Source organism: Corvus hawaiiensis, chromosome 24 (assembly GCF_020740725.1).
Source record: "Corvus hawaiiensis isolate bCorHaw1 chromosome 24, bCorHaw1.pri.cur, whole genome shotgun sequence".
In the NCBI taxonomy this organism is placed as follows: domain Eukaryota; kingdom Metazoa; phylum Chordata; class Aves; order Passeriformes; family Corvidae; genus Corvus; species Corvus hawaiiensis.
The window spans coordinates 1,245,481-1,266,138 of NC_063236.1; the positions used below are offsets into that span (position 1 = coordinate 1,245,481).

At 58.8% G+C, this 20,658-nt stretch overlaps 1 protein-coding gene across 3 annotated transcripts in view; it reads left to right on the forward strand.

The window, feature by feature from the left end:
• Positions 1–20,658, forward strand: part of LRP1 (LDL receptor related protein 1) — a 79,049-nt gene that overhangs the window by 13,762 nt on the left and 44,629 nt on the right. For all 3 annotated transcript variants that reach the window (XM_048327418.1, XM_048327419.1, XM_048327420.1), the window contains exons 2-6: positions 2,013–2,135; positions 7,337–7,474; positions 9,190–9,309; positions 10,450–10,578; positions 10,723–10,986. In XM_048327418.1, the coding sequence (XP_048183375.1) occupies positions 2,013–2,135; positions 7,337–7,474; positions 9,190–9,309; positions 10,450–10,578; positions 10,723–10,986 (774 nt within the window). The remainder of the gene's footprint in view (positions 1–2,012; positions 2,136–7,336; positions 7,475–9,189; positions 9,310–10,449; positions 10,579–10,722; positions 10,987–20,658) is intronic.

The window sequence follows — 20,658 nt, forward strand, 5'->3', positions numbered from 1 at the left end:
CCCCCCCCATGGCAGTGACCCTCCCCCCATGGCTGTGACCCCCCCACATGGCAGTGACCCCCATGGCAGTGACCCTCCCCCCATGACAGTGACCCTCCATGGCAGTGACCCCCATGGCAGTGACCCCCCATGACAGTGACCCTCCCCTCATGGCAGTGACCCTCCCGCCATGGCAGTGACCCTCCATGGCTGTGACCCCCCATGGCAGTGACCCCCCCCACATGGCAGTGACCCCCCCACATGGCAGTGACCCCCATGGCAGTGACCCCCCATGGCAGTGACCTCTCCATGTCGGTGACCCTCCCCCCATGGCTGTGTCCCCCATGGCAGTGACCCCCATGGCAGTGACCTCTCCATGTCGGTGACCTCTCCATGTCGGTGACCCTCCCCCCATGGCTGTGTCCCCCATGGCAGTGACCCCCCATGGCAGTGACCCCCCATGGCAGTGACCCCCCCACATGGCTGTGACCCCCCCACATGGCTGTGACCTCCCCACATGGCAGTGACCCTCCATGGCAGTGACCCCCATGGCAGTGACCCCCCATGGCAGTGACCCTCCATGTCGGTGACCCTCCCCCCATGGCTGTGTCCCCCATGGCAGTGACCCCCCCACATGGCAGTGACCCCCATGGCAGTGACCCTCCATGGCAGTGACCCCCCCACATGGCAGTGACCCCCCCACATGGCAGTGACCCTCCATGGCTGTGACCCCCCATGGCAGTGACCTCTCCATGTCGGTGACCCTCCCATGGCAGTGACCCTCCCCCCATGGCAGTGACCTCTCCATGTCGGTGACCCTCCCATGGCAGTGACCCTCCCCCTATGGCAGTGACCCTCCATGGCAGTGACCCTCCATGGCAGTGACCCCCATGGCAGTGATCCCCCCATGGCAGTGAACCCCCCATTACAGCTTCCACTTGGGGGGTGCAGTAACCACCCCCCCCATTGTAGTGACACCCCCCCCCCCCCCATTTCAGTTTCAGCTCAGGGGGATGCAGTGACCCCCATTTTCAGTGACGCCCATTTTCAGTGACCCCCCCCCCCATTTCAGTGACCCCCCAGTGCAGGCTGGGTTTGGTGGAATGAAGTGACCCCCCCATTGCAATGATGCCCCCATTGCAGTCTCTTCTCTGGGGGGGCTGCAGTGACACTCCTCCCCCATTGCAGCTTGTGTTTTGAGGGGACCCCAAGTGACCCCCCACTGCCCTGACTCCCCCATTGCTGTGACTCCCCCATTTCAGTGAGCCCCATTGCAGCCCATATTTGGGGGGGTGCAGTGACCCCCCCATTTCAGTGACCCCCATTTCAGCGACCCCCCATTTCAGTGACCCCCATTGCAGCCCATGTTTGGGGGGGTGCAATGTCCCTCCCATTTCAGTGACCCCCCCCAGGACATGGGCAGGAGGCTCTTCCCAACCTCTCTCCCTCCCCAACCTCCGGATTTTGGCTTTTCCTGCTGTTTTTTGCTCTGTCCACATTCCCTCCCTGTGTGTCCAGTGAGGGATGTGGGGTCACCCTTCCCTGAGCTGCCTGGGGGTCATGGACACGGGATGGATGGATCCCCATCCCGCTGCTGTCCTCATGATTTAAAAAAGCAATACTTTTTAATTTGTTCTCATTTGGGTTTTCTTGTTTTTTGCTCTGTTTTTCTCTTGCCTAGCACGGAAAACGAAGCGCCTCTGGCTCCCAGGAGCTAATTCATCCAAGTTAAATGATCTTTAAAATCTGTGAGCGCATCGCAGCGCCCGGCTCCTGTTTTCTCCCGGTGTAATTAATGCTCCAGCTTAAATTTCCTCCTTTCCTTAGGGGCAGGCTTGATGGATCCGGTGCCAGGCTCAAACTTCCGCCAAGCCATAGGAAAGAAATCATCCCCACCCTCTCCCCACCCCCCAAAAAAAACCCCCCCGAACCAATCTCGGCCTTTAATTGAAATTTGATTTTTTCTTTCGAAACAACTTGTCCTTGGGAAGAAACTGATGTTGTTTATTATCGTTATTTCTTTTCTCATCCAGCACCGAAGACTTGTAGCCCCAAACAGTTTGCATGCAAAGATCAGATTACGTGCATATCTAAGGGCTGGCGCTGTGACGGGGAGAAGGATTGTCCGGATGGCTCGGATGAATCTCCCGAGATATGTATGTATGCCTTTCCTTCCTAATCCTCTTCCTCTGGGTGTGCTCCATCGCTCTACGTGTGTTCCAGAGCCCCGAGCGGCCATCAGCGTTCTACCTCAGCTCCTGCCGCAGCCCCTTGGGGTGGGGGGTGTCCATTCCGTCCGTCCGTCCATCTGTCCGTCCGTCCATCAATCCATCCGTCTGTCTGTCCATCCGTCCATCACTCCATCCCTCCATCCCTCCATCCCTCCATCCCTCCATCCCTCCCTCCATCCCTCCATCCCTCCATCCCTCCATCCATCCCTCCATCCCTCCATCCCTCCATCCCTCCATCCCTCCATCCATCCATCCCTCCATCCATCCATCCATCCATCCATCCATCCATCCCTCCATCCCTCCATCCATCCATCCCTCCATCCCTCCATCCCTCCATCCATCCATCCATCCATCCATCCATCCATCCATCCATCCATCCATCCCTCCATCCCTCCATCCCTCCATCCATCCATCCATCCATCCATCCATCCCTCCATCCATCCCTCCATCCTTCCCCCATCCATCCATCCCTCCATCCATCCCTCCATCCATCCATCCATCCATCCCTCCATCCCTCCCTTCATCCATCCATCCATCCATCCATCCATCCATCCATCCATCCATCCATCCATCCCTTCCTCCATCCATCCATCCATCCATCCCTTCCTCCATCCATCCATCCCCCATCCATCCCTCCCTCCCTCCATCCATCCATCCATCCCTCCATCCCTCCATCCATCCCTCCATCCATCCCTCCATCCCCCATCCATCCATCCCTCCATCCATCCCTCCATCCCCCATCCATCCATCCTTCCATCCATCCATCCATCCATCCATCCATCCATCCCTCCATCCATCCATCCATCCATCCATCCATCCATCCCTCCATCCCTTCCTCCATCCATCCATCCCCCATCCATCCCTCCCTCCCTCCATCCCTCCATCCATCCATCCATCCATCCATCCATCCATCCATCCCTCCCTCCCTCCCTCCATCCATCCCTCCCTCCCTCCATCTCTCCATCCATCCATCCATCCATCCCTCCGTCCATCCATCCCTCCATCCCTCCATCTCTCCATCCATCCATCCATCCATCCATCCCTCCGTCCATCCATCCCTCCATCCATCCATCCCTCCATCCCTCTGTCCATCCCTCCCTCCATCCATCCCTCCATCCCTCCATCCCTCCGTCCATCCATCCCTCCATCCATCCATCCCTCCATCCCTCTGTCCATCCATCCCTCCATCCATCCATCCATCCATCCGTCCATCCATCCCTCCATCCATCCCTCCATCCATCCCTCCATCCATCCCTCCATCCATCCATCCATCCCTCCATTCCTCCATCTATCCATCCATCCCTCCATCCGTCCATAGTTCCAAACCAGCCTCCTGGGAACAGGGAATGACTCGTTTGTTTTTGTTCCCATCGAAATGGGCGTGCACGAGGAAGGAAGAGTCAGGAGCAGCGGCTCCCCCGGGGCAGTGTCACCCCATCCTCAGTGCCTCGGCATTCCTGGGTGTGGGGAGTGAGGGAAGGAGATCTCTGGGAGTCCTGGGGAGCAGCTGGGAAGGCGGCATCGCTGTCCCAGATGTGTTTTGGGATTAGGATGCTGGGTTGGGTTCACCGGTCTGAGCTGTTGGAGCCGCTCGGACACTGGTGGCCACAGCTCTGGAGGTGCTCCTGCCCCAGATGGGGTGGTGGAGTCTTTCTGGAAGGAAATAGGGACCTGGGATGGGTTAGATGGGGGTAGGAGTGGGAATGTGGGGGGTGTCTGCACAGGGGTCAGAGCCGGGTGACACCAGGGATAGCGGCTGCGCCGGGAGCTCTGCTCCGGCTGGGCTGGAGCAAGGAACCACCTGTCCCCATGTCCCAGGATTCCGGGCCACAGGACAGCCACCACGGGGCCCAGCAGAATCCCCTCATCCCCTGTCCCAGCTGTCCCTCTCTGGTTCCCACTTCACTCTGTGCTTGGCAGAACCGTCTCCTCCAGAGCAGTTTCTGGTTCGGCTCCGGGTTTGTTTATTCCTTAAGGGAAAATGATGCAACGGCCCCTCCGTGGGAGGGATGGGGGGCTGGGATGGGCTGGCTGGCTCCAGTCAATCAGCAGCGCTGGAAAATTACAGTGGGAGGACTTGGGGGCTGGAAGGAATCCGTCCTGATTGGCGTGTTCCGCTTGCTGCGCGCGTCCGCGCTCCGTCCGTACGGACACGTGACCGGAGCACGGACCCTTGGGTGCTCTTCCCTCTCCACCTTCTTCCTCTCTCTTCCCTGGGGCTGGTGAGGAGCAGCCTCTGGTGCTGTGGATGCACCTCATGTCCCATCCATGTGGAGGTCATGGATGTTGGAAGGCTCTTGGGTTTGATCAAAGCCCCCTGAGGGCTCATCCCTGGAGGACACGGGACCCCTGCTGACCCTGCGCCCCTCCTCAGAATGCGCTTGGCACTTCCAGGACAGGGAAGTGGGAGCCTCTGAGAGGCACAGACCAAAGCCTGGCATCTCCTCTCTCCTCACCACCATGTATGGGACTGAGTTCGTGTGTTTCCATCACCACCACAGACCCCAAACTTTGGAATCTCTTGAGTTCTTTGGGAGCAATTCCCTCCCCAGCTGACCCCTGGGGACCTGAAGCGGCCGGACCTTCCTGAGGGGCTCTGCCCACCTCCCCCAGTTCCCACTTTGCACCCCTAGACCCTGGAAGGGAGCCAGGGGGATGCTGTGCCCCCTGGGACTTGGCGATTGGGGTGCCAGGGCACATCTGTGCCTTTGCCACGGGTCGGGGAATGAGCGGAGCCTCCCGCCTGCTCCTGCCCAGGCTCATTCCCAACCTGTCAGCACAGGCCCGTGGTATCTCCAGGATTGCCAGGCCAGCTTTTCTCACGCCACTCCGGCACCAGGGCTTCCAGCAGCCTCTCATCCCCCTTATCTCCCTGGCAGGGAGAGAATGACTTTTATTACTCTCGTTTAATCCGTGTTTGAGCCGGGCTGCGAGCGCAGCTCCCGCCGCCGCTCCAGAGTCCTTCGGTGCCACGGCGTTTGTGTGGCACTGACGTTCTCCTGCCAGATCCTCTTGAAATGCCGTCAGGCACGTGCCAGGTTTTCCTCCCTGGGGAATCCTTTGAAGTATTCCCTGGCTTTGCTGAGCATCGGCTGCTCCCTTCCTGTCCCCAGTGCTGCTCGTTTGGTGCGAGCGGCTCATGCACGGTTCTTGCACGGTCAGTTTTTTGCTCCACGGAGCTTCCCTGGGAGGAAAACACTTGGACAAGAGCCTTCGTCCTGCTGGAGATCAAAGATGAGGGGCTCTGAGGAAGGAATTTGCCGTGGCTCAGCTGTGGCCAGTGCCTGGTTGGCCCATCCGTTGATCCGAAGGTTCAGGAGGCCTCGGATCCCTCGTCTTGCCGTGCTGGATCTGCTGTTGGCACGGTCCTGATGAGTTCAGGAGTGACCCAGGGGCAGCACCAGGACCCTCACTGCTGCCATCCTGACGGGACAAGTGGGACCATCCCACTCCTGCTCCTCCAGCCTCTTCCCTCGTTGTGTTCCCCCCATCTGCGTCTCCCTGGGCTGTTGCCAAATCAACTGCAGGAGGAAGAATGGCTTTTCTTCTTTCCTTCTTTTTTTTTTTTTTTCCTGAGTGGTTTTTCGAGGTTAAACATTCCTATCTAATTCGGCTCCTTGGGGTGTACCACAAGCTTGTCACATGTAATAAATTGGCTCATTTATTAGCGCCAGCACGGTCAAAAGCAAACAAAGTGGCTTTTGGATTAATCCTGCCCTGTTTGGGATAAGTGGTTTGATCCAGGCTCTTTGTAGGGAATAATGGACACGGCAGAGCAGTTCCGGCTGATGAATTGGGCGCTTCACTTCAGCCCCTTCATTCTTCTGGTCCATATATCGACGTTACTTAATTAACCCATAATTTGCAATTACTGGGGGCCCACTCTCTGTGAAAAGATAAATCTGTGCGATGGCACCCGGTAAGAAATTATCCCAGGAATCACCTGCTGGGTGCCCTGGGGCTGGGAAAGAGGGGAAGCCCAAATCCCCGATGGCTGTGACAGAGCCTGGGTGTCCTGAGCAACCTTGAGGATCTCATCGCCCCAGTGCCAGGCCAGTGGGCTCACTGGGAGCATACTGGCATGTGTCTGAGATGCCAGGCAGTGATCTGGCACCTGGAGCCTGTTAGATTCCCATTTTTCTGGCATCCCTTGAGCAGGAATGGGTGTGACTGCCCAGGACGGACAGAGGGAAATTTTGGCTTTGGATGGATTGAGGACCCTGCTTGGTGTGGAGCTCCAGTGCTCGGGGGGTTCACAAACCCTGGGCTTTGTGGTCCCTGTCCCACAGCTCCATGTGCTGCCGAGGGCTTTTATCCCCCTCCGGGGGCCCAAGGGTCACGGTGGGATCACCTCCAGTGTCCCTCGGTGGTGTCCGGGACGAGGATGTGCCGGCACATGGAGCTCTGGCTGTGATGTAACGCTCCTCTCCAAGGAGAGCTGGAGCTTATTTAGGGCAAACTCCGCTGTCAGAGCCTCCGGTGAAGGTGACTGGGCTAAAACGGGACCGTGCCTGGACACGCACTGTGTGCTGTGCCCTTCTCGCTGCTCACTGGGGGCCCGAGGGGATCCACCAGGCTATTTCTGCCACCGTCCCGCTGCCAGCCCTGCTGAGGGCAGGGTGAGGCATGAACAGCCCCTGAAAAATGGGATTTTGATGTTTTGGCTGGGCAGAAATGTGTTGGTGGCTCCAGTGAAATGCTGCTTGTTCAGCTCCGAAACGTGGATTTGGGGCAGGGAGAGGAGGAGACCCCAGGGAAGGGGTCAGGATTTGTAGGGGCCGTGCCAGGGGTCATTGTCACCCCTGCAGCCACCTCCAGCACGGGGTGAAGCTGTGCTGGACGTTGCAGGAGCTTTTCCTGGGGTTTCAGGCCATTAATGGATTTATGGTGTGTTTGTTGTTTGTCTCCATGCCTTGCTTCTTTTCAGAGGAGCTTAAAAATAAAGCCTGGCTTCCTTTGTAATTTTTCCAGTTAATAATGGAGATTAAATCTCCTTGTACTGGGCTCGGAGGGGGCCCCCCCATGAACCTGCCCATGCCATGGCCTCGGGACAAGGAGGGTGTTGGCACCCGGGGGAGGGGGGGGGGGGTCACGGTCCCTGTGCTGACCCTTTGGTGTCCTTGCAGGTCCTCAGAGCAAAGTGTCCCGCTGCCAACCCAACGAGCACAACTGCCTGGGCACCGAGCTGTGCATCCACATGAGCAAACTCTGCAATGGGCTCCACGACTGCTTCGACGGCTCCGACGAGGGCCCGCACTGCCGGGGTAGGTTTGGGGGTGCCAGGGGGCTGCAGGAGAGGAGGGGCTGCCCCATGGGATGCTCTCCCCCCCAGGGCAGGAGTGATGAGGTCCCCTGGTTTCTCCTGTGGAGTGTGAGCCCCACCACACTCAGCTCAGCACAGTCACGGATCCAGAGATTATCCAGAGCCGCTTGGAAGCGAAATGCCCATCATTCCTGAGCCTGCAGCCATGAAATAGCTGCATTGTCTCCTGGGTTTAAAAGCTCCAGGCCTGGGGTTCTGGTCCAGATAAGAGATACCGCTGTGGTTTTTTCCTAATTTCCAGGAGCTTTGTCCCCCCTCCTGGCTTGTCCCCGTGGCTAATCCTGCTGGAAAACTCCCTAAACCAGCGTGCTGCTGCGCAGATTAATCGCTCAGAAACGCGTGTCCTGGGCTGACCCCGCGCTCCAGAGCCTCTTTGCTCCCCAACCCTTCCCCGCCAGGGGTGGGGGGCTCCTGCCCCGCTCCACCAGCACCCCTGGCCCCAAAGGGCTCCCTGCTGGGACTCAGCTCCTCTCCACTGCCCAAATCTCATGGGAGCAGCCTGGGGCAGCTCCTGCAGCTGTGCCTGAGCTGGGAATTAATATTTGAGTAGCAGCTCTCGTTACTTAAGTGGGATCTGATTTTTCACGGCCGGGCAGCACGTGAGCCACGTGAGCCGCGTTGGGGCAGCTGCTCGGGGCTTTGGGCACCTGGTGCTCACAGGTTTGGGCACGCTGGGGCCGCCAGCCCTCGGTGGTGCTTGAGCCGGATGCTGAGTCCCCCCTGCCCACAGCCGGTGCCGCCCCAGGGAGGCATTTCCTCCATTTCCTCGCAGCTGCTTCTGAGTCCCAGCCTGCCACTGCCCCAGGCTTGGGCAGGTGAGCTGTCACCCCGAGCTGTCAACCCAAACAATCACCCTGTCACCCCGAGCTGTCACCCCAAACAATCACCCTGAGCTGTCACCCCAAGCTGTCACCCCAAACAATGACCCTGAGCTGTCACCCTGAGCTGTCACCCCAAACAATCACCCTGAGCTGTCACCCCAAGCTGTCACCCCAAACAATCACCCCGAGCTGTCACACCAAGCTGTCACCCCAAACAATCACCCCGAGCTGTCACACCAAGCAATCACCCTGAGCCATCACCTCAAGCTGTCACCCTGAGCCATCACCCTGAATTGTCACCCCAACCCCTGTTGACGCTCCAGCTGCTGGACCACTGCTTTCCCCATCCCTCTCCCCTCAGGGAGTTGGGGACTCTGCTGCCCTTGCAGCCATCCTGGGGGTGGCAGTGCCAGCGGAGCTCCCGTGCTGAACCCCCCCATTGTCCTCTCTGAGCACTCCAGTGACCAGGTTGGACAGGAGGGGAGCTCTGGTGCATCCACATCCCCCAGGATGCCCTGGAGCTGCATCCCATGCCACTCCCCTGCACAAGGAGTGCCAGGTCTCGGCCACTTCTGGAAGTGGCATGGAATCAGCAGCCCTGGGCACGGTGGGGGCTGCTCAGACCCCCCCTCCGTGGAGCAGCCATGGATCCCACACGTCCTCCCTCCCTCTGGTGGGGGGCTCAGTCCTTCTCTCCCCACTGGGGAGGTGGGAGCAGTGTGGAGTTCCCATTGGGGTATCTGGTGGTCCTGCTCACCCAACCCTGGGTCCTTGATGTCCATCCTGTTCCTCCCTGGTTGACATCCTCTCTCTTCCACCTTCCCTGTCCCCGCAGAACAACTGGCCAACTGCTCGGCGCTGGGCTGCCAGCACCACTGTGCACCGACGCTGGCCGGCCCCGTCTGCTACTGCAACCACTCCTTCCAGCTGGCCGAGGACCGGAGGAGCTGCAGAGGTGGGTCTGGGGTGGGCACAGCCCTCACTCCATGCTGGTGACCGTGAGTCCTTGGGGATGTGGCCAATGCCACTGTCTGGCAGCCAGGGGTTGGCTCGGGGGGGGAAGGGGCTGGGCAGACCTTGAGTCAACACAGGGCAGGTGGGATGGGATCCGTGGGATGGGATCCATGGGATGGGATCCATGGGATGGGATGGGATGGGATGGGATCCATAGGATGGGATCCATGGGATGGGATCCATAGGATGGAATCCATGGGATGGGATCCATGGGATGGGATGGGATCCATAGGATGGGATCCACGGGATGGGATGGGATCCATGGGATGGGATGAGATAGGATGGGATCCATAGGATGGGATCCACGGGATGGGATGGGATCCATGGGATGGGATCCATGGGATGGGATGGGATGGGATCCATGGGATGGGATCCATGGGATGGGATCCATGGGATGGGATGGGATGGGAGTCCCTCCGCTGAGGATGCGGCTCCCAAAAGCCTGAGTGAGGAATACTGGGAATAAGGAAAAAGCTTTGTCTTTGTGTGCGGGGTCAGGGACTGGCACATGCTCCTGGTGTCCCTGGCTTGGAGAGGATGGGAAAAATAGGAGAGGGTCACAGCAAGGATTGATGGCATCGGTGTGATGGAAACAAATCTCGAAGTGGGAGATTGTGCTGGCTCCATCCCTTTCACGTGGTGGCAGGGACCGTTCCTGGCTCTGGCACGGAGCTCTGGGGGATGCATGGCTTTCATCTGCCCAAAGAAAGAGCAGCCAAGCCAGGGGTTTGAGAGCTGGACATTGGAGGGGGTTGGAGTGGGAATGAAGGTGCAGAGCTGGAGGGAGGCTCAGTGGCCGGGCAGGGGTTGTCCTGCTGCAGCTGATGCTGGAGCGGGGAACCAGGGGCTGCCTGGCCTGTCATGGGGTGGCCTTGGAAGGAATCCCTTGGATTCCTTGGAGGCTGATGTGAAGGTCCCTTCAATTCTTCTGGAAGCTGGTATGAGGGTCCCTTTGGCTCAGGGATCCTCCCCTCCTCTCCAGCTCCACCTTGGAGAAAGGTGGGAGCCACATTCCCTTTTCAGGCAGCGAAGGAGGAGTGTTTTCTGGTCCAAACCTCGGGTTTTTTCCTGTCTTTCCCAGACTTTGACGAATGCACTGTGTACGGGACATGCAGCCAGACATGCACCAACACAGAGGGCTCCTACACATGCAGCTGTGTCGAGGGGTATCTCCTGCAGCCGGACAACAGATCCTGCAAAGCCAAGAACGGTGAGAGCCTGGGCAGGGGGGAGCGTGGTGCTTTGGGGCAGCTCTGCAGCCTTGCCCTGGGCTCTCTGCATTGGGCTCTTCCCTGGGGTTACAGCTGTGGCATTCATCTCTACCCTGACCCCCTTGTCCCCTCCTTGCCCGCAGAGCCCGTGGATCGCCCTCCAGTGCTGCTCATTGCCAACTCCCAGAACATCCTGGCCACGTACCTGAGCGGAGCCCCCGTGCCCAACATCACCCCCACCAGCGCCAAGCAGACCACAGCCATGGACTTCAACTACGTGGAGGACACGGTGTGCTGGGTGCACGTGGGCGACAGCGCCTCGCAGACCATCCTCAAGTGTGCCAAGATCCCCAACCTGAAGGGCTTCGTGGAAGAACGGTCCATCAACATCTCCCTGAGCCTTCACCGTGAGTGCCCGCTCCCCTCGGGACCCCCATCCTGCTCACCCATCCCCAATTCCTTGCCACCGCCCCACTGTCCCCGGAACATGGTGGGTGAAATTGGGAAGGAGGCAGCTTCCCGCAGGGCCAGGTCATTCCCTTACCTTTTATTGTTATTTCTAGCAAGTTTAGTGGTTTCTTGGTGTGCAGGTATGAGGGAAAGGGGTACAGGGAGGAGCGGGGCTGCTGCCTGTGCAGCAGGTTTTGGGATGGCAGTTCCTGCGTCCTTCGGTCCCACCCCAAAAAGTGACTAAGAACAAACTCCCAACCCAGAGGTGCCTCTGTGGGTGCCACGTGAGTCATGGTGTGAGTGGCTGGTGGCAGTTTCCTTCTGCTGGTGGCTCCGTGGCCACAACGAGTGCGGTTACAGCTCCGTGTCCTCTTTGGGCTTGCTGGTCCCAGTTCCGCAGTCAGAATGGGAGCAAGAGTTACTGGCTGGTATTTCAGTGCTCTCTGAGTCAGGCCCAAGAGGGGTCCCTGTGGGCTTCCAGCACCTTCCCTACCTGTGCAGAGCAGTGGGGCTGGTGGGGTCCCCCCATGGAAAGCTGGAGAGCCGGGATGTGGGACACCCCTCCTGTCACTGATTTTATCCCTTGACACCACAGACCAACTGGTCGGGGTGGAATTGGAGCATCTGGGGTTTGCGGTGGGTCTCTGTCAGGTTTTGCCTCCCTGGTGTCATTCCCCCGGGGGTGTCTCTTGCCTCCTGAAATTGAGGAGGCTTCCAGGGGGGCCTGAAGCGAGAGGGATCCCCTTATCCCACCGGCCACGCTGTTGGATGACGAGCAATGGCTCATCCAGCAAATTGGATGAACTTGGAGGAGTGGATCTCTGCAAGCAAGTGAAGGTCCCGGGTGGATCCTGGAGCCCAGGGCGATTCCCTGCCGAGGGCAGTGGGGTGTGAGCTGGGGTCTCGGGGGTTCTGAGGGTCCTGGGGGCTGCATGTGGCAGGGCTGGGCAGGCTGTGGGCGCTGCCGAGGGTGTGTGTGCACAGTTAATTTCAGCTCACCGTGTGTATTTTTAGGGCAGGGTGTATTTTTAGGGAGAGGCCTCACCCTTTGCTCTCAGAGGCGATAGCGTGGAGTCAGGCAGGACAGGGCTCGGCTTCCCTCTCCTGGGATTTAGGAGGGGGTCTGTGGGATTTTGGGGGTCTCTGCTTTGGGTGTCCCTCTCCGAAGGCTCCCTCAGGGTGAGGCTGGTTCATCAGCACAAAGGAAGTGGAGGAGTGAATTCCCTCAGCGCTGAGTCAGGTGCTGGGGGTCGGGATGAAGAGATAATGTCACTGCCGCAGGACACTGGCGAGACCCATGAATCCAATTAGTGGTTTCCCTCTTTATTTGCTTCTTTATGGCATTATCTGCTCCCAGCAGGAACAGGACCTCTCTGGTGCCTGCTGCTAATGGGGCTTGAGCTGGCATCTGACGGGGGGAGATTGATGCTGAGGGGCTGGAGAGCAGCAGCTCCAGCTGCTGGGGGATGCCTGGGATGTGCGGTGCCACAGCCTGGCTCCGGTCACTTCCCTGCCTCCCTGTCCCGCTCCGTTCCTGTGGAGATTCCTGCCACTTGTGCTGTGGGAGATGTGTTAAATGAAGGCTGTTAACAGCCCTTGGCACGACCCGCTGTCCCCGGAGCTTTGCTGTTCGCCTGGTCCTTGTGCTCCCAAAGCCTTTTGCTCTCCGCAGGCTCCGGAGCCGCAGCGCTTCCCGCGGCGCCGCCCCCTCGGCTCCCACCTCGCTGCCCGTGGATATTTGTCACAGGCACTGATTTTCTCAGTTGATCTAAGCTGGCTGGTTCCCTACCCCCAGGTCTTTTTCTGGGGACAGGCTAAAAATCCGAGGCTGACGAAGCCTTCTGTCCATTTCTCTTGCAAAAGAGAATTCCAATTCTCATTGGAATTGGATCATTTCTCTCTGCCATCAGTCGGAGTGGGCTGGGGGGGCTCGGGGAACCTCTGGGGGACATGTGGAGCTTGGTGCCAATGGTCAGGACAGGTGGGATGACATGGTCCTTCACTGGGCAAGGATCCAGGCTGTCCCCGTGTCCACAGGGACCTTGGAAGTGGCACCGTCCTGCCAGCCCCGGTGTCCCTCCGTGCTCGGCCCCGTGGCGAGGATGAGGCACCAGCGATGGCACGGGAAGGGCTCGTCCTTCCTGCCAGCACTGAATTGTAACAAGGGGAACTTGTCTTATCCTTCCTCCCATCCCTCTGTCCCTCTCCTCCACTCCATGTGACAATCTAGCAGTGTTCCTGTCCGGGAGGATCCTGGCAGGCACCGCGTGCCCACTCGTGCTCAAGGACAGAGGCACGTGCCTGTGCCGAGGCTGCTGCGACCCCTTGGAGCATCGGGATGGCACAGGGGGGTTCACTGTGAACCCCCTGTCAGCCCTGAACCCCTCTGGCATGGGGCAGGGGACAGCTGGGGACCGGGGCGGCGCTGTCACTGCTCCCCTTGGACCCTCTGTGCTCCGTGGCAGATCCTTGACCTCCGAGGACTTTGTGATCCCGTGGGTTTTCTCAAGCAGATTCCAGCCTCCGCGTGTTTCCCCAGACAATGTCCTTGTTTGTTTGGAGCTGGGCTTCCAAGGAATTTCAGAGCCAAAACAGAGCACTAAAAAATAATAATTAAAATCTGTTGCTGGGCTCTTGTGCTGCTGCTTCCCATGTCCTGGCCGGAGCCCGCTGCTCCCCCAGCTCCCCCAGCTCTCCAAGCTTATCCTGCTGGCCTTGTACCCCGTCCTGGGGCCGTTTGTCAGGGATCACATCCTTGAGCAATCCTCATTGCTCAGCCACCGACCCAGGGCCAGGACAGGGAGGGAAAAAGCTGTGGTGGGATTTGTGCCTCCTTCCATCAAATTCATGTCCCTGTCCCCCAGAGGTGACACCAGGAGGTGGGAACACCTCCCTAGAGCAGGCACAGAGGCCAGGACTGTCCTTAGGAGGCCACCTTTAGCTGGCAGCAGCCCAAGCTTGTGCCGGTCACCTCTCGGCCTCCACGCCGGCATTGACAGCGGCGTTAAATCCCCATCTCCGGTGCGCTGGGATCGGGTGACGCTCGGCTTTCGGGTGTCACCTGCCTTCGGGGGAAGGCAGGAGTCCTTTGCTTGGACTGTGGAAAAATACTGGGGAGCACTGGGCTGCTCTGTGGCTCCTGGGGTGGCTCCCCTCTCCCTTTCCTTCCCCTTCCCCTCCCCTTCTCATGCTCTTTCGGTTTCTTTTTCCCCTTTTCTGTGGCTTTTTGCACGGGCAGAACCAGGAGCTTGGTGAAGCCAGGGAATGAATTTGTTGTGCTGGCAGGTGGCTGGGGCCGGCACTGCTCCATCCCAGCGCTGGTGCTGCTCCTTCCCAGTTCAGCACTGCTCCTTCCCAGTCCCAACACCTCTCTCCCAGTTCAGCACTGCTCCTTCCCAGTTCAGCACTGCTCCTTCCCAGTCCCAACACCTCTCTCCCAGTTCAGCACTGCTCTCCCAGTCTCAACACCTCTCTCCCAGTTCAGCACTGCTCCTTCCCAGTTCAGCACTGCTCTTTCACAGTGCTGGTGCTGCTCCTTCCCAGTCCAGCACTGCTCCTTCCCAGTCCAGCACTGCTCCTTCCCAGTCCAGCACTGCTCCTTCCCAGTCCCCGCACTGCTCTCCCAGTCCCAGTACTGCTCTCCCAGTCCCAGCACTGCTCTCCCAGTCCCAGCACTGCTCTCCCAGTCCAGCACTGCTCCTTCCCAGTCCCAGCACTGCTTTCCCAATCCCAGCACTGCTCTCCCAGTCCCAGTACTGCTCCTTCCCAGTCCCCACACTGCTTTCCCAGTCCCAGCACTGCTCTCCCAGTACAGCACTGCTTTCCCAGTCCCAGTACTGCTCCTTCCCAGTCCGCACACTGCTTTCCCAGTCCCAGCACTGCTCCTTCCCAGTCCCAGCACTGCTTTCCCAGTCCCAGCACCGCTTTCCCAGTCCCAGCACTGCTCCATCCCAGTTGGAACAGGCAGGAATTCTGCGGCTCGGCAGGATCCATGTGGGGCTGCTGGGAAAGGGCTGCAGAGGTGCTGTGATTTATTATTTCTCGGTTTAAGGTTTGTTGTTTTCCTTTATAAAACAAGCCCCCAGGAAGGGGTTTGAAATATCAGGACATTTGATCCCGAGCGCGTTATAAACCCTGAATGCCGGCAATCTGGCCACCATTAAAATCCCTTCCTGGGCAGCATCAATCCCAAGCCGCCCGGCTCGCAGGGTGTTTTCATTGACTCCATTTCAGCCCTGTCACTCGGAATGGGCTGTCCCGGTGCCAGCGGGCACAGGAGCTGTGGGCGCTGGGACAGATTGATTTCAGGGCGATGTTGCTCTGCAGAGGAATCCAAGTACATTTCTTCCCCCACTTTGCATGGAAAGCTATTTTTCTTCCTTGCCGCCTCATCCTGGCCAAGAAAGAGGCTCCGATGTGAACTCACTTGGCAGGAGAGCGGGATGATTGGTAACTTCATCTCCTGGTTCCTTTCTGTTGGGTTTTTTCTTTAACTGTTTGTGGCTGTTCTTGTTGCAGCGACACGGGAAAGGGGGAGCTGGGGGAGAGCAGGGGATTGGGGGAGAGAGCAGGGACCAGGATGGATGGGAGCAGGGAATGGGGGAGAGCAGGGGATGGGGGAGAGCAGGGGATGGGGGAGAGCAGGAGATAAATGAGATTGGGGGATAAATGGGAACAGGGAATGGGGGAGAGCAGGGACCAGGATGGATGGGAGCAGGGAATGGGGGAGAGCAGGAGCAGGGGAGAGCAGGGGCCATATGGGAAAGCAGGGATTGAGTGGGAGCTGGGGATGAAGGAGAGCAGGAGCTGCAGGGGAGCAGGGGGTGGGGATGGGGAGAGCAGAGGATGGGGGGAGCAAGGACTGGGGGCCATGTCTGGAGCTGTGCACTCACACCAGCTCACTGTGTGGGAGGGGACAACACCACGATGATGATTTTAATCAAGATCTGCCACCGAGACACTCAGGACCCCACTGCGGCTCTGCCCAGCACCTCTGACTCCCATTACCTGGTGTTTCCCCTCACAGGGGACAGGAAAAAATCCCCCAAGTGGACTGAGACCACCCCCCTAGGCCGTGGTGGCATCGGTGAGCTGCATTCCCACCTTGATGGGGACAAAAGGGTGACATTAATGTCCTGAGTCATCAGGATGCTCGTGCCCAGGGATGGGCTTGGTTTCACATGGACAGGAACGTGTCTGTCCCTGCACCCATCTGTCTGTCCCTGCACACACCTCTGTCTGTCCCTGCACACACCTCCGTCTGTCCCGGCACCCATCTGTCTGTCCCTGCTCATATCTGTCTGTCTCTGCTCATATCTGTCTGTCCCAGCACCCATCTGTCTGTCCCTGCACACACCTCTGCTTGTCCCTGCACACCTCTGTCTGTCCCTGCACCCATCTGTCTGTCCCTGCACACACCTCTGTCTGTCCCTGCACACACCTCTGTCTGTCCCTGCACCCATCTGTCTGTCCCTGCACACACCTCTGTCTGTCCCTGCACCCATCTGTCTGTCCCAGCACTCATCTGTGTGTCCCAGCACTCATCTGTCTGTCCCTGCACACCTCTGTCTGTCCCTGCACACCTCTGTGTGTCCATCCCGTGCTGCCTCGTGCCAGGCTCTCTGCGGGAACCCTGCAGGACCCTCCCTGCCCACGCTGGCCCCATTTCTGCTTTCTCATCCCCCCTCCCCCCGGATCACCCCAGTGGTGCTCCCTGGGTTCCTGTCGAGCCTGTGTCTCTCTCCTCTCACCCAGAAGGAAGCCAAGCGCCCCATCCCTCCCTCGGCCTCTACGGAATATTTGTGCCCATGGAATGGTCTCATTAAGGCCAAGTAATTAGCGGTCCCTTGGCTGCCCTCCACGCAGCCTGGAGCTCGTTCCATCCCTATTCCTGCTCTTCCCACCTCTGGTGCCTCAGCCAGGCTCTGCAGGGATGCTGCGGGGTTGAGCCAGGACATGGGGAGGAGTGAAAGTTTGGGGTGTCCCCACCGCGGGGAGCTGGAGACGGTGTCACTGGGGGGCTGGAGAGGAGCCAGTGACCGCTTGGACACAGTTCCCCTTCAGATGCAGCCCTGGTGCTGCACCGGGGGTCCGAGGCACAGGGACCACATGGGCTGGGGGTCCCAGAGCTCCCTGGAGAAGGGCAGTGCTCCAGCATCTGCCACTCATCGGGCTGGGATGTCCCTCTGTGGGGGCTGCACAGTCCCGGGGGGGGCCGCGTTGCCCCCGAGGAACGTTTGCCTTGCGCAGGGCGGGCGTGAGCTCTCGCAGAGCCCCAGGGATCCATCCCAGTGCCGAGTCAGACATCCTGGCCGTGGGCCACCGGCTTCCACCCAGCGGTTCCTCCTCGCAGCGAAACATCTTAGCAGAGAGGGCGGTGAATTTATTTATTTTCGAGCCTGGTTTGCTGAGGGAACGAGGCTGACGTGACGGCAGTGGCCGTGTGTGGTGGTGGCCGTCCTCTCCGCCATCCCCTCCTGCCTGGCTCGGACACAAGGAGTTGGCTGTTCCTGGGAGCAGGGGGGCCGTGCTGGACCCTCGGGGGCACGGGGTGTCTGTCCGGCCGTCCGGCGCCCTTCGGGGCGGGAGTTTGTCTTTGTGCCCGTGCTGTTAACATACTTCTAATTAAGGAAAATTGTCCCCAGGAGCAGTGTTTATCCACAGAGCGCGGTGCCCTCACAGAGACGGGCTTGTTCTCCCGGGGAGAGGATGTCTGTGGAGGGAAGAGACAGAAATTCCTCCAGATTATGGTATTATGTAAATGTATCAAACGGATCATTCCCTATAAAAAGGAAAGTGGGAAACCGATGTGTTTGAGCGGCCCTGGGGATCGCATTCCTGACGAGCCTCCGTTCCTGCGCCGCCGGCGTTTCTGAGCCGAAACATTTCGGCGACTTTTCCAAGCTGTTTTTCCGCCCAGGCCGTGTGCCGGCAGCTCCGGGGGGCTCGTGGGGCGGCCGCCCGGGCGTCTCACTGGGTGGCAAGTTGGCCACGGCCCCTCCTTGCCCCGCGGGGTGGGTTGTGCCGGGAGCGGGGGACGCAGCGCCCGCTGCTCTCCGGGTGGGATCTCTGTGGGATGTGGTGTGGATGGGCAGCTCTGGTGTGGTGTTGCTTGGGCCACGGACCCCATGAGGCCTCCTGAGGCACTTGGGGTTCATGTCAGGGCTTGTTCATTGTGGGGAAGCAAGAACTGGCTGCTGCCGTAGATGTGTGTTTATCAGACGTAAATATTCTTTATTTATTCTTTATTTCTTTATCATTCTTTATCTCAAGCCAGATGTTAGCGGTGGAGGTTGGTCCATCTCTGTTCTCCATCCCATGTGCTGGGGCAAGGGGGAAAGTGCTCCTCAGCAGAACGGGAACAAGGATTTGGTGTCGGAGCTCCGTGCCCAGCGATGTCTCCGGCTGCTTCAAGCAAAGCTGGGACCTCTCCTGGCCACCATCCCAGTCCTGCTGTCCTGGGAGTGCTCCCTGGAGGGGTAGCTGGGAAGTGGAGTTTCTGCCAGACTTGGAATCACGGAATTACTAATTCCGTTAATAATTATGGAAAAGCCCTCTAAGACCCTCGAGTCCAACCATGAACCCAGCGCCACCAGGTCATCACTGAAACGTGTCCCCAAGTGCCACGTCCACACATTCCAGGAGGAATTTTTCCATGGGAAGGGTTGTCAGGCATTGGAAGGGGCTGCCCAGGGAGGTGGTGGAGTGCCCATCCCTGGAGGTGTCCAAGGAATGACTGGACGTGGCACTCAGGGCTCTGGTGGGGATTGGCCACGGGTTGGACTCGATGGTCCTGGAGGGTTTTTCCAACCTCAGGGATTCTGGAATTCAGGGATTTTTTGCCAAGCTTGTTGGATCTCTGTGGCTATAGGGGGTTTCTCCTCTTCCTCGCTCAACTGTGCAGGAGTCTGGAGGAGCTGCTAAGTGGCTGCGTTGCCCTCGCAGCTGTTTGGAGACTGTCGAAATCCCTAGTTTAAATCCGAGGGAAGATTGTGTGTTTCCTTCCTCCTCCTGTCAGGCCACAATTGATGTGTTTGCAGACTGCACAGCAACTGATTCATGCAGAGCAAAGTTATGTGCTGGGTCAGCAAAGCTCCTTCCCCAAAAAACCCACAGCCCTGCAGTGCCTCGCTGCGAGCGGGGGAAATCGGGCGGCTCGGGTTAAGGGAGAGAGAACCTCGGGCTGCGGCGCCAGTGGGAAATGTGGGGTCGGTGACCCACTTGTGTCAAGGAGTTCTTTGAGTGGCCACCTGGAGCTCTGGTATCCCGGCAGAAGGATGTGGCCAGAGGAGGCCACGGAGCTGCTCTGAGAGCTTGGAGCAACCTCTGCCGTGGAGCCAGGCTGGGAGAGCTGGGGGTGTTCACCTGGAGAAGGGAAGGGTCCAGGGAGAGCTCAGAGCCTCTTCCAATGCATGAAGGGACTCCAGGAGAGCTGAGAGGGACTTGGGACAAGGGATGGAGGGACAGGACACAGGGAATGACTTCCCACTGACACAGCGCAGGGTTAGGTGGGATACTGGGAGGGAATTCCTCCCTGTGAGGGTGGGCAGGCCCTGGCACAGGGTGCCCAGAGAAGCTGGGGCTGCCCCTGGATCCCTGGCAGTGTCCAAGGCCAGCCTGGACGGGGCTTGGAGCACCCTGGGATGGTGGAAGGTGTCCCTGCCCATGGCAGGGGCTGGGATGGGATGAGCTCTAAGGTCCCTTCTGACCCAAAGCATTCCAGGATTCTGTGAAAAGGGAAAATCCAAGCTCAGCGTGACACACAGGATTTTGTGGCGGGGACCTCAGGAACAGCTCTCGGCCGGGATCACTCAGGCTGTGGCGGGTGTGAAACCAGGAAACATCTGTGCGGGTGGGTTTTGGGGTTTGCTGAAGTTGCCAACCCGCCCGTGTTGAGCAACTTTGAAGTTCTCGGTGCTCCTTCGTCCTCCGTCCTCCCTCCATCTGCCCTCCCCCCCCGAGTGGGGCTGCCAGCGTGGACCCCATCCCCGTGAGGTTTTTTGGCCGCCTCTCCCAGGAAGAGCCTTGGGAAGCCGACATTCCCTGCTCTCTGCCCCCACCAGCTCCCTTCCAAACACTCTCAAATAAATAAATCTTGGGAAATGAGCTCGGCGTGTCGCAATCGCCCGCAACGGCCCCGCCGAGGTTGAGCAAGGAGGAGGATTGATTCCAGGATAGGAATTGGTGGGGAGAGGCACCCGCGGGGGGCTGCAGGAGTGGGGGGGGAGTTGGTCTGTGCCCTCTGGATTCTGCCATGGAATCGTGGCACAACCCCTCCAGGGGACAAGTTCATCCCTGCCGGTCCCCTCAGATGGGTCCGAGGTGTGTCTTCACCGTGGCACTGTCCCCAGGCTCCCATTTTGGGTGGGGGGATGCAGGGGGAAGACTCTTTGCCCCCCACTCCCCCCTCTCCAAAGATTGGGAAGGAGGGGGGGTAAGGTTTCTGCAGGCCAGCGCCAGGGGGTTAAAAATAGATGTTTTCTAAATTAGCTTCCACCAAAAGTTCAAGAGGAAATCCAGGTTTAGCTGAGGCTACAAGGAAGAGCTGAAAATAATAATAATAATAATAGTGATGATGATAAAATAACAGTGATGATGATGATGATAAAAAAAATACAAAGTGATTCCTG